The sequence below is a fragment of the Trichoderma asperellum genome, chromosome 2, assembly GCF_020647865.1.
Source record: "Trichoderma asperellum chromosome 2, complete sequence".
NCBI lineage: Eukaryota > Fungi > Ascomycota > Sordariomycetes > Hypocreales > Hypocreaceae > Trichoderma > Trichoderma asperellum.
Window position 1 is genome coordinate 3,827,894 of NC_089416.1, and position 12,160 is coordinate 3,840,053.

Here is a 12,160-nt window from a genome sequence, read left to right on the forward strand (position 1 = left end):
GAGACGACTGCTCCCGGCGGGCTGGCTCGATGGGGATTCTAACGCCAAAGACCCAGGGAGATCGGCCTGATGAGAAAGAGATGCACTTGTAATACTGAGGCTAACCGCAGCTGAGCATATAAAACACCTTCGGTGCCAGATGTAGAATGTGCTCGTCCACCCAGTTAAACATGTAACGCGCGGCTCACATTAAGCCGTACTGGTAGTTTGAATGAGAAATCCGACATGTTGCGAGTCGAATTGATAATGAGCGTGGCGCAAAAGGGACGAGTTAATATTGCTGCTGGACGGACGGCGAGACTTTCCTCCCGGTGTTATCTACGCTCATTGCTTTTAGCCGATCCATGGCCTCACTGCCTGATTGGTGGCACCGGCCATTTATACTTTGCACCGACAGGAGGCTGCGGCCTAACTGCCACCAGACGGGTAAGACTGCATGCTCCCATGGAGTTCATTCTGCAACGGCAGCGCGTTCGCCGCGGCGCGAGCTAAGGATGAGGTGCGAACGTGCCTGGCAGCTAACCCGCGCCCTTGGAGGAGGTGGCATCCACTGGGAGATGCCCCCGTACAAGGCCCCCCAAGCCCCCCGTACAATGAGCCCACCACTGCCTCCTAGCGGCCTCTGCAGCGGGGCTCCGGCATCCACCACCGCTACAACGACCGACCTCTGGTACCTGATAGCGGCGGCCCAGACAAGCCCATCGAATCGAGAGACACGACATCAAAGCAGGGCCTGGAAATTTCCCCTCGCTGAACCAATCTGCCACATTTTTTTCTTTCTTGTTTGAGAGTTTGGGCTACAGCTTCGTTTTCGTTCGTTTGGGCAAGCTTTGGACGGCACGGGGCATCCTGGTAATAGAATTCGCATCTTGCATTCTGATCAGCGTTGGGCGGATGCTTTATTTGCGCTATCGAATCGCTATCTTTCCCGCCAGTGTGCATAATTTCTTCGTGTTTGCTCAGGGGTTCTCGAACGGGCAGCCGCCCATCTGCCGGCGTTTTGCAACGAGCTGCACACATTGTCAGCCTTCTAGAAAATTCTCGTCTGCTTCACTTTCATTTCTCTTGCTGTAGGTCGCGCCGCTGGCCCCCGAGCTTCGTTATTTACTGAGCATTTCTGGCCTAGGTCCCACGATATATCCGCACTCTCGCGCTGAAGGTTGAAGCTTGATGCGGTCGCAACTTCCATCCACCAGCGCATTGTTTCGCCAAGCCTTGCCAATCAGCAAGCCGCTGCGTCTGACGAAATAATTATCGCTGTTCTCCGACTCAAATCAACGTTGTTTTCTTTGCAGGAGGCCAATATCCTGAGCTTCAATGCCCTGGCAGCCTCTCCCCCGGATCGCCTTCGCCATCGCGACCTACCCATTCGAAGCCGCGAACCCGGCCGACCTCCCTCTCGAAATTGGCGATGAGCTGTACATAATTGAAGAGACGCCAGATGGCAACTGGCTGCGCGGCTACCTGGTGGCGCCACCAAGTCTGCTTGCTGGCCTAACTTCCGTCAAAGGGCAAACGTTGGAAGCTCGCGTCTTCAGCGGCATCTTTCCGAGAAGCTGTGTGGAAGTTCGAGAGCTGCTCGGCGAATCAGATGAAAGACACGATGATGATTCTGCAAGTGATAGCGGCATTGACGATCGGCCAGGCAGCGACTCTGCCAAAAGCGGCATCACCAATGGCATAGAGCCAATTACAAAGCTGAGCGAGGAGAAGGCTCCTGATTCGAGCCAATGGAAGAGATCTTTGCAAAGCTTCACAGCTGATGCCGCTAAGAATCTCTCTATCCCTGTGCGTAGAGATCCTAATGCGCCTCGACCGCCAGCGCCCGTTCCGATGCTCAAGATTGGCGATGAGACGCCCACCTCAGCGGATGAGCCACTTGTCGACGAAATCGCGTCGTGCCTGCGAGAGTGGCATTCGAAATATTTACATGAGTTGCTCCTTTCTCGACAGTATGCAAAACTTGACAAGCTGTCACAACTTGTGACCTCTCTCAATCTTCATCGCCAACAATTTCTCTATAATGTTCTTACCGCGCACGAATACGACCGATTGCGAGAGAAAACAGTCTGGGACCTCGTCACAGTCAACAAGCTCTGTGGGGGTGAGGTGGTTGTACGAGATCCGGCATCTCGTGGCAGAGTTCTGACGGCTGATGACTCGATTGTTGATGTTACCAAGCTTCAGTCGGTTATGAGCCTGCTGGACGAGCCTCCCCAGGCCACAATCGAGTTGGCGAGCGTAAACCACTTACTGCTAGACGTGAAAGGCTTTGCTGGAAGTTCCACCGAGGAAACAACGCTTGTAGCTTATCTTGTTAGCAAACCTCAATATGGAAAGGGGGTCAACCTGTCTGAATGCTTCAGTATTGAGATCCCAGCAGGCGGCTCGATCAGTGGTCTTGCACACAACACCAGCACAAAGACGCTATTCACAGATCTCTCGGCCCATGATATTGGCGACGCACCGTCCGCTGATTCTGAGCTATACCTTGTTGTTAAGGTGTTGGGATCACAGCAAATCTTTATTCCCCAACCATTGTCTCGTTCTGGCACTGACAGCAGCTTTACAAGAGATAACGTAAAGACCCCTCCGGCGAGTTCAGGGAAAGCTTCTAGGAGAAGTATGATGTGGGGAAGCAAATCCACACGAACTGCCTTTTCTCGAGGACATACAATGAAAATGGATTCTGTGTCAGAAGTGCAGGAGGGGAGATCTTCTACAACTCGCCTGGACAGTCAGGACGGGAACCACCCACCGAGCACTGCCGGGTCTAAAAGTACTGCGGCCAGCGTTCATGAATCGGGACAAACCGTTGAACGTACCGTTGGTGTTGGAGTTTTGAAACTCAACTCCATTATGAAACAAACAGAAGAAGTCGAACAGGTTGTCAACATTTGGTCGCCGTCGCTCGGATACTCGAACGACAGGGAAGCGGCTGAGGAGTTCGATTCCTTGATTCGGGAGCTGATTACCAGTGCTTCTGGCCAATACGAGAAATCGAGAAGCGGCGAGCGGCTGCAAGTCTCTCTTAGGAAATTCCATCACCGTGATGCGGATGAACTAATCAAAGCCACGCCTACGATCTTGTCTGGCGTATCGAAGACGAACAGGATCGGCTTTGCTGCCGCACCAACCAAACCAAGATCAGACATCTATCTCACGCTCAATATTGCCGCTTTGGCGAAGCAACATCTCATATCAAGATATGCAAGCAGCGCAATAAATCTCCCTAGCACTGTTAATGGATCGAACCTGCAAGTCACACTGGAAGTCCGTCAACCCACCGGCGAACGATTCGAGAGATGCATCTTCACATCTTCCAATACCGAAGCGCTTACCACTTTTAAATCTTGTTCTGTGGAAAGAGGCGAAGCTTGGAATCAGACGCTCCGCCTATCACTCCAACCGAGCGATGTAATGAATGCTCATGTGGTCATGTTTTTGTCAGACATGCCAAATCCTCCATTTGCACTTGCGCACATGCCGCTTTGGGAGGATCAGGCTTTCATTCGCGATGGACCCCATGGGCTGTTGCTCTATAAAATAGACGAATTCACCTCAACCGCACAGGCAGGACCGTCGGGTAAGGGCGGATATCTGTCTGTCCCTTGGGCCCCTCGAGGCAAAGATGACCGATCAGTTGATGTTACGGGGCCACTTGCCGTTATGTTTGTGGATACCTACCTCTGCAGTACGAGATTTTCTCAGGATAGAGTTATCCTTGGGCTTCTCAAGTGGAAAGACCTTCCCAAGGATGAAATCCCTTCTATTCTGAAACAGCTGATTTTTGTCTCAGAAATTGAGGTCGTGAAGCTTCTCAGCGATGTTCTGGATGGGCTCTTTGGAATCCTTGTGGAGCATACTGGGAATGACGAATATGAAGACTTGGTGTTCACTGCAATGGTCAGGGTGCTTGGAATTGTCCATGATCGGCGATTCAACTTGAGCCCCTTGGTTGACCATTATGCGGAAACTCAGTTCAATTACCCCTTTGCTACCCCTTGTCTGATACGATCATTTACTCGACTCCTCAAACGCCCCACGGAGCCTGAGACAGCTCGTAAGCTGCGTGCAACTTTCAAAGTTATGAGACACATTCTGAAATTCATCACCCAATCTCGTGGGCAGCAAAAGGCAAAGGAGGCTGGAATAGGAATCAAGTCCTCTACCCAGGGATTTACTAGGAGCCTTCGAAGTATCTTCAAGGCGCTTGACGCAATGATGCGGAATTCGGCACCTGCACTGGTTGGTAGCCAGACGCTGGCCGTGCAGCACTTCCACACTTGGCTACCAGAGCTCACAGGTCTCTTGACAACAGAAGAGATCTTGCATATTGCCATTGATTTTATGGATTCGTGCAAAGATGTCAAGGGCAAACTCATCATTTACAAGCTTTGCCTTATCATCAACTACTCGAAGCTAGATATATTTGCTCATCCAGAGCAAAAATCGGCACTCAGCACCAATACCGTACGATGGATCTCCCCTCACTGGGGCCACGCTGAAGAGGTCAATGATCAATGGCGAGAACAGATTCGCCTGTGTTGTTCTATTCTTGCCAGCCAGATTGACTATCTCGGCCCAGAAATTCCTGACCATGTCCCTAATATTGTCGATTCATATCTATCGATTCTTGCCTCGCCGCAGAAACCTAGAAATAAGCTTTCGCTTCTATTTCCCTCATCATACCCTTTCCCTACAAAAGCAATAGATGAAGACCTCTCCTTTGACGAAGCTCTAACTGAGCTAGCTGCTATTCTTGCTGCCTTGTCGAACTCTCCTTCGGGTATGCAGCTTGAGCTGGCCTCTGAAGACGACTTAACAACTATTTTGGAGAACCTACTCAAGGTGCAAATGAGCATTTTGACAGGTGAAGCGTTCCCAAGTGGATGGCTAAGTGTGCATATTTATCATCATAAATCAACGATGCGAATCTTGCAATACTTGGCTAGTATTCTCTTGGATTCTTGCCTGCCTGATCCCGATGAAGCAGAATCGTTCAACACCGAGCTCTGGAAACTCTTCTTCACCACCTTGTTGAAGCTTGTAGGAAGCTCCTCACTTGCGTTGGAGACTTTCCCTGAGCAGAAGCGAAGAGCAGTGTGGAAGATTGCTGGCGATGTGCGGGAGCATGGAGCTGACCTCTTACGGAGGATGTGGGAAGCTATCGGATGGGAAACCACGCCAGATGAACGCGAGAGGTACGGCCTGAGCAACATTGGCGGATACCAAGTGCAATATGTGCCAACTCTGGTTGGCCCAATCGTGGGACTCTGTCTGAGTGTCCATGAAGGTCTCCGGACAATGGCGGTTGAAGTCTTACAGACTATGATTGTGAGCGAGTGGACATTAAGCGAAGATTTATCTGTGATTCAGACAGAGCTCATCGACTCGTTGGATGCTTACTTCAAATCAAACCCTCTTACAGAGAGCATTCTCCAGAAACTCTTTATAATGGAACTACTTGAACGATTTCGACCTCTCTCAGAAATCGAGGAGGAACCTCTTTACGCAGCTCTGCGTGACCTTGTTGGCACCCTGGACGAGTTCTTGGATCTGCTAGTGGCTGTTCATAGCGGCGGTGATGGTAGCGGAGAAGCCTCCAATATTATCAACCGGCTTCGACTCATGGAATTCCTGCGCGATATGCAGAAGGAAGATATCTTCATCCGCTACGTCCACCAGCTGGCGAAGTTGCAGGCTGAGTCTAGGAATCATACAGAGGCTGGTCTAGCTCTACGTCTCCACGCTGATTTGTATGAATGGGATCCGATTGGGCAGGTCCCAGCACTGGCTGAACCGGAATTTCCGGCACAGTCTCCATTCGAACGTAAAGAAAGAATATATTTTGACATGATCAAACATTTTGAAGACGGAGAATCATGGAGCAATGCCTTGACCGCATACAAGGAGCTCCAAGTCCAATACGAAACCAACGTATACGATTTTGCCAAGCTAGCCAGAACAGGGCGAGCGATTGCAACGATATATGAGAGCATTTCCAAGAGTGAGAAGATTACTCCAAAATACTATAAAGTGGTCTATAAGGGGCTCGGATTTCCTACTTCTATACGAGACAAAGAGTTTGTCTACGAGGGATCACCCTCTGAACGAGCCTCAGCATTTACAGACCGTATGCAAGAACAGTATCCGTCAGCTCAAATCATCACGGGCGGTGATGTTGATGAAATGGAGGGCCAGTTTTTGGTTGTTTCTGCCCTCACACCGCATCGAGACCTTTCTCACCAATTATATCAGCGACTCCGCGTGCCGCACATTATTCGGGACTTTTTATTATCTTCCCACCCTCAAACTTTCTCTGTCACAACTAAGAGGAACACTTCCGGGCCGGTACAAGAGCATTATGCAGAGAAGCTGGTTTTCACAGCTTCTGAGCCCTTCCCTACGCTCTTGCGCCGGAGTGAGATTGTCGAAACCCGTGAGGTCAGGCTTTCTGCTCGTGAAACCGCTTTGGAGCGGATTTCCAGGAAGACGCATGAGATGACTCTCTTAGAACGTCGATTGGCGGATGGTGATGATAAAGTTGCGCAACAGTTGGCAGATGCTGTCAGCGCTTCAGTTAGCCCAGCTTCAGAGACTAGTGTTGTGCAGTATCGGAAGCTACTCCCTGAACCACAGAGTGGTGAAGAGGGAGCGGATGGAGACGATGACGAAGAAGACGATGAAGAAGACGAGATTGAGCTTGATCCCCAAGAAACCGCAATCAAGATGACCTTGGTGGATCATGCTATGATGCTCAAGCGATGCTTAACTCTCTTTGCTCGAAACAAAAATGAAGCCATTTCCCGTAATTATTCAGAGCTTCAAGGCTGTAAGTGAACCCTTTGCGCATATGCATTACATGGTGGAATAAGCAAGCAGCTAACGCCTAGGTTAGATTTCGAGGCAACATTTGCACCAGAGATTTCTCTGTTCGCACCGCCGCAACCGGTTCGAGAACCTGTCTCAACTCCATCTCCCACTTGGAGAGGATCAACGCCAGGAGGCGACAAGGGCCCGCAGTGGACAAGCATTGCTGTTCCAGTGAATGGAGTGAAAGCTGAGGAGGCAACGGTCATTCGACAAATCACTCCTCGACAACGCGGTGCTGCGCGACTGAGCTTCCTGGGTGGCAAGAAGAAAGACGCAAGCCCAGGCCAGGAGGTAGCTGATCAAGTCAACGGTAACGGAGGCGACATCAAAGCCCACACGCGCGGCCTCAGCAAGGACAGTGCTCTCCACAACATGTCTCGATCCCAGGTTGTGGACCAAGAGGCTGCTGGGGAGAAGCGAGGCGTCAGCCTGGACCTGCTCTCTAGGAATGGCGATGAACCTGAAGCGAAGAAGAATAAAAGCGTTCGAAAGAGGTTCAGCCTTCTTAAGCTTGGCATGAAGCATAGCAAGACTGGAGCTCTAATGGGGAGCCTAGACGAAGAATAGTCGCGATTTGCGATCGTTCGCTCTGGATATTTATCACACGCACATACATCTCACCGTTAATATCACGACGGAACACAGCGATTAGTTATCGAACAAACACCGAACGTCGCTTGCTTCCAATATCTTACTTCCGACTAATAGAGATGCGCATACAGATCATACACAACACGAGTGGCAGTAGCGACACAATGTACAAAGATGTGCTAGATCTTTTCTTTTTTATACTTTTTTATAACATCATCTCGGAAACCACCGTCTTGAGAGATGACGACACGTCTCTTTGTTGGCTTACAGCTTTCTTTCTTCTTTGAAGGGTAATTTGGATTCTTGTTGCACTCAGCCATCTGGCTATATATACATATCTCTCTCTCTTTTATACTGCTTTGTCCTCTGAAAAGTTTCCCGCCTTTTGTTTTCCTACTATATTTGGTCTTGGTGTTCTGGATACCACCACTTTTTGCCGCTCTGCGAATTGGCTCGCCGCCACCACACCTTTCCTTGAAACTTTTTTTTTGTGCTGCTTTCATATATCTCTCGGCATTGTATTTTTTTTTTTTTTTTTTTTGGCGAGCTGAGCTACATTGTTGTCAGTGGCTTTGCTTATTTTTCTACATGGTCCTTCTGTGTTACTAGCTTTCTTTTAATTTTGATGATATCTCTGGTTTCTGTATGTTATTGCTGTCGATAGCTCAGCCTTTACTATCTCTCTGTGTACGTATCTAGTGGACCAAAAAGAAAAAAAAAGAGACAGGAGGGAGTGAGGAGCATATGCAACTTTTTTTTTTTTTTTATTTCCCGCGAGAGTGTAGACACATCGCGTGTATTGAATATAATTTTATCCTTGTACTAGGAAAACAAAATTTGATATTTGTTGAACGTTTATGATGGTAATCTTGTCTTGTCCTGCTTAATTGGGGACCGTTCTATGTACAGACTGTTTCGCCATATATCCCGAAAGATCCTTTACTCCCCTCCCTGAAAAGCTAAAAAAAGAAAAAAAAAAAAAAAAAAAAAAGCCCACATATGATATAATAGACAAAAGAGGCTGCCATCTAGCCATGTATCTTAGACATATTCGCAAGTAACTGTGTCGTATCGTTGATCTGTATCTGAGTTAGCCAGCTATTCAATAGTATATAAACCGATTGTGGAAATGTTGATATAAAATATAAGGAGTAGAGGAAAAGGGATGACTAGAGGAAAAGCACATACTGTTATATAAGAGAGTATACGTAGTGGAGGCAGAGAGGTATACAGCCTCAATCTTGCAGCTGAGGTCATAGTACATCTGCCCGTCTTTGCCTTGTCGTCGATTGAGTAGATGCTCAGGGATGTGGCTCACGTCGGCCTCAACGTGGGCCAAGACTTGGACATTTGCGTTTCTGTCGATGGGGGCTTCCTCGGAGGTTTGGTCGCAGTAGATGGTCATACGCATCTTGCGGATGCGGCCGTGAGCCACGAGGCCTGTCCAGACAAAGGATGTGATGTAGGGCTCGTTCTCGGAGACGGCATCGCCCTGATTTATAGCGTTAGCTGGTGGCATACGGGGTACAGTGGCAGCGAGAAAAAAGAATGGGCAGATGAGAAATTGTCGTACCTTGCGGATGAACCACTCCATGGCGTTTACCTTATAATAACCCTCCATGCCGCTCCAGCTCTTCTTGTCAGCTATATGAGCATGGATCCTGTCGTCGAACTTGGTGCGCCACTCCGTGCCATAGTGCTTCCTCGCCTTGCGGTTTTGCACCTTGACCAAGGTGAGAGACTCGGGCGCACTGTTAGCAAGACCCTTCATCACGGCACCCTGTACGACGGCTTGCCAGGCATTCGGAGGCTGCATGATCTGGATGGATTTGTCTACGGCGTTTCTCAGACGCTCCTTAAGATAATTGGAAGCGCCAAAGCCGCCGACTAAAAGCACAGCGCGGATAGGCACGTTGCTAACAGTGATCTGATCCTTGACTAGCTTGATGACTTCGAGAACGACAGGCTCAAATATGGTGTTCAGGTCAGAGGCCTTGAGGGCATATCGTCCGCGGTTGATTCCGAGGGTCTTGTTGTTGGCTAGGCCGCCAACGGGGATGGTGTACGTCTCATCTGCAGGAGCAGCAAGGGTAAACTGACGCTTGACCTTCTTTTCAAAGACCTCCATGGCCTCGGCAAGAATTTCATCGTCGAATCCATCTTCCTTTCCTAGCTTGGCCTTGAGAAATTTGGCAAACCGCATGTTGAGAAAGGTTGAGCCGCAAAGAGCGCCAGAACCAGGAGCAGCCTCCTGGACCTGAAGAATAGGCCTCAATCCGGTAATAGTGTAGGAAATAAGATCAACCGTGCCACCGCCGGCATCAACAACAACCACAGTCTCGCCAACCTTGAGGCCATGAGGATCCAGTCCATGGAGAGCGTAGATGGCAGCAGCCTCAGGTTCGGAGACAAGGTGGATATGGGTCTTGGACGAGCCAGCCGCCAAGGGGAGATTTTGAACGGCTTGTTGACATGCCTTTTTGGTTTTGTCTTTGGCGAGGTCGCTCCAGATGGCTGGTACAGTGACGACAAACTCCAGCGGAGTGCTCTTGACGACACTCTCACCGAGCTTCTCGCGCAGAGTGTAGAGGAGATGCTCGGTAAGAGCATTCAGATAGTCAGCGACAAGCTTTTCGGCATCTCTGCCTCCACGAGCACCATCATTAGCAACAGCCTGACCAATGTTTTTCAGAGAGGGGTCCAAGTCACTATTGACAAAATATCAGTCAGTTTATTCCACGTAGTCAGGCCTGATCATGTAATGGACGGGACGATGGTGACTCACAGCTTGAACCATTCGATGACTTCATCCTGAGGAGCGGTGATGGGGATAGAGAAGCCCCACTGAGTGCCATCTGGGGCATAACGAAGCTTAGTAGGTACTTTGTCTGAAGACTCGCCCTCGCGGGTTGTCTTGTTGATGGGCCATGTGGTGATTGCCGTCCGTCTGTCTGGCCGCTGCGTCTCTGCCCAAGCAACACCGGAATAGGTGGTACCAAAGTCGATACCCACAATGATCTTGCGATCAGTGATGGAAAGTTTATCGAAATCCATGTTGGACGCGATAATAGCAGCGTATAGGATGAGGAGAAGGCGACGGAGAGCTCACAGAGAGGGACAGATAGAGCTGTTTGGACCAAACGATACGCTGGGCCACTGTAACTATATCTGCCGAGTGCCAACTGATCGTCAGGCAGAGCCAGTCATCGATTGAAAGATTGCAGAGCGAGGAAAAAGACACAGCTTTGGGCCGCGAAGGAAGAAAGCATATAGCATATAAGTGAAGATGATGTAGAAAAAAAACAAGCTCAAGGCTTCTTCAACGGGGCGCAGCTGCGGACAGTCACTGTTGGGTGATGGTCAAAGTTAGCCGCGTCAAGGACTGCAGCAATGGCTTGCTCCATGGCCCTCTTGTCCGACCCTCGAGAGAGCAGACAAACAAGAGCCCTGGGCTTGATGCATTGGCAGACAGACTTTCAGCTGGGCGGGGCTGATGCCTGGAACAGTCTCGTCACGCTGCAGAGCCTGTCGCGGCACTGGCTCGCGGCCAATATCTGGCTCTGCGTGGCGTCAACAGACGTGCTGGCATGGCGCGAATCAGAGAAAATGAGGCGAGGGTCTGCCTTGTCCTGAAGCAAGGAGGATTCAAGATGTAGTGTTGAAGCGGGGATGGAGGGGGGTGCTTCTAGAAGAAAAACGAGGGGCTGCAGATAGTGGCCGTTGGCCAGCGAGATAGCGCCGTCCAGCGAGGCCGTTCACTGGATGAGGCGCCGCAGGGTGCCTTGACTGGTGCTGTCAGTGGCTGGGGCGGAGGCATTTAGTGGATTCAAGCTTGGGCTTTGAGCTCCAGCTCTATAAATACTCCGCAGAATGGCCTGACAGGTCAATAACCGCTATCGGGCGCAATGATTGAATTGAATGGGGGCCGAAAGACGAGTTGCAAACGCTCAGATATCTAATACCAAGCATGAATAAGTGCCTGGGATACTGCATTGGGACGCATAGGCGCTTGTGAATTGGGAGAAAACAAGCACCGTTGAAATGAAATGGAGGCGAAGCTTAAGCAGTGAGTGCCTTGCCGAAGCAGCGCCTATTTGTACCTACTGTAAGTTGTGAGGAAGCTCGCGGGTCTCAGATACGACGAGTCAAGTACAATCAATCAGAAAAATGCTGAGCTGTTCTGCTACTGTATGAGTCTACATGGAGGCACACAGCCGTGCCTTTACTACATATACCAAGGTGTATAGGTACGGATTTGCTGCCCAAACATGTCGCTTTCCGCTATAGCCACAGATGTCCTCAAACCCCCACTAATAGAGCTTGTCGTCTTACAGCGAGATGCGCAGCTTGCCTCTGCCTTCTTCAAATGCCTGTCTACTAATACAATATACTGCTGCATGTGCCTGGCTTGACCAAACACGAGATACTTGCCATCTGCCGGTACCTGGTAGGAGCTACTTGTAAGAACAGTACATGTACCTCCAGAGTCAAAAATCAAATTCAAATTCAATTCAAAGCCAAAGCCAAAAGCCAAAAGCCTCCGAAACGGGCCGTGAACAGGTTCCCCTCTTTCTCCCACGGCAAGCTACTGAGGCTGAATCCGCTAGCCGCAGACCCTGGCATCATCATCGTGAGGGAGGGGGCGTGGAATTGACAATCTCTTGTGTCCATGCCATGCCGTGCCATGTCAGTG

The 12,160-nt window shown here is 49.9% G+C and overlaps 3 protein-coding genes across 3 annotated transcripts; 1 reads left to right on the forward strand and 2 right to left on the reverse strand.

The window, feature by feature from the left end:
• Nucleotides 1–651: 651 nt before the first annotated feature.
• TrAFT101_003574 (uncharacterized protein) lies at nucleotides 652–1,020 on the reverse strand (the record flags this gene model as incomplete). Its single annotated transcript, XM_066126928.1, has 1 exon — nucleotides 652–1,020. The coding sequence occupies one exon, from the start codon at nucleotides 1,018–1,020 to the stop codon at nucleotides 652–654; it is 369 nt and encodes a 122-aa protein (XP_065983035.1).
• TrAFT101_003575 (uncharacterized protein) lies at nucleotides 976–8,218 on the forward strand. The gene is made up of 3 exons (XM_024898879.2): nucleotides 976–1,070; nucleotides 1,127–6,835; nucleotides 6,902–8,218. Exons 2-3 carry the CDS (start codon nucleotides 1,318–1,320, stop codon nucleotides 7,441–7,443), a joined length of 6,060 nt encoding a protein of 2,019 aa, XP_024766667.1. The 5' UTR covers nucleotides 976–1,070; nucleotides 1,127–1,317; the 3' UTR covers nucleotides 7,444–8,218.
• Nucleotides 8,219–8,220: 2 nt separating this feature from the next.
• On the reverse strand, nucleotides 8,221–11,010 carry TrAFT101_003576 (uncharacterized protein). Its single transcript, XM_024899002.2, has 4 exons — nucleotides 10,253–11,010; nucleotides 9,041–10,175; nucleotides 8,656–8,959; nucleotides 8,221–8,546 (listed from the first exon to the last, which is right to left on the reverse strand). The coding sequence occupies exons 1-4, from the start codon at nucleotides 10,519–10,521 to the stop codon at nucleotides 8,509–8,511; spliced, it is 1,746 nt and encodes a 581-aa protein (XP_024766666.1). The 5' UTR covers nucleotides 10,522–11,010; the 3' UTR covers nucleotides 8,221–8,508.
• Nucleotides 11,011–12,160: the final 1,150 nt, after the last annotated feature.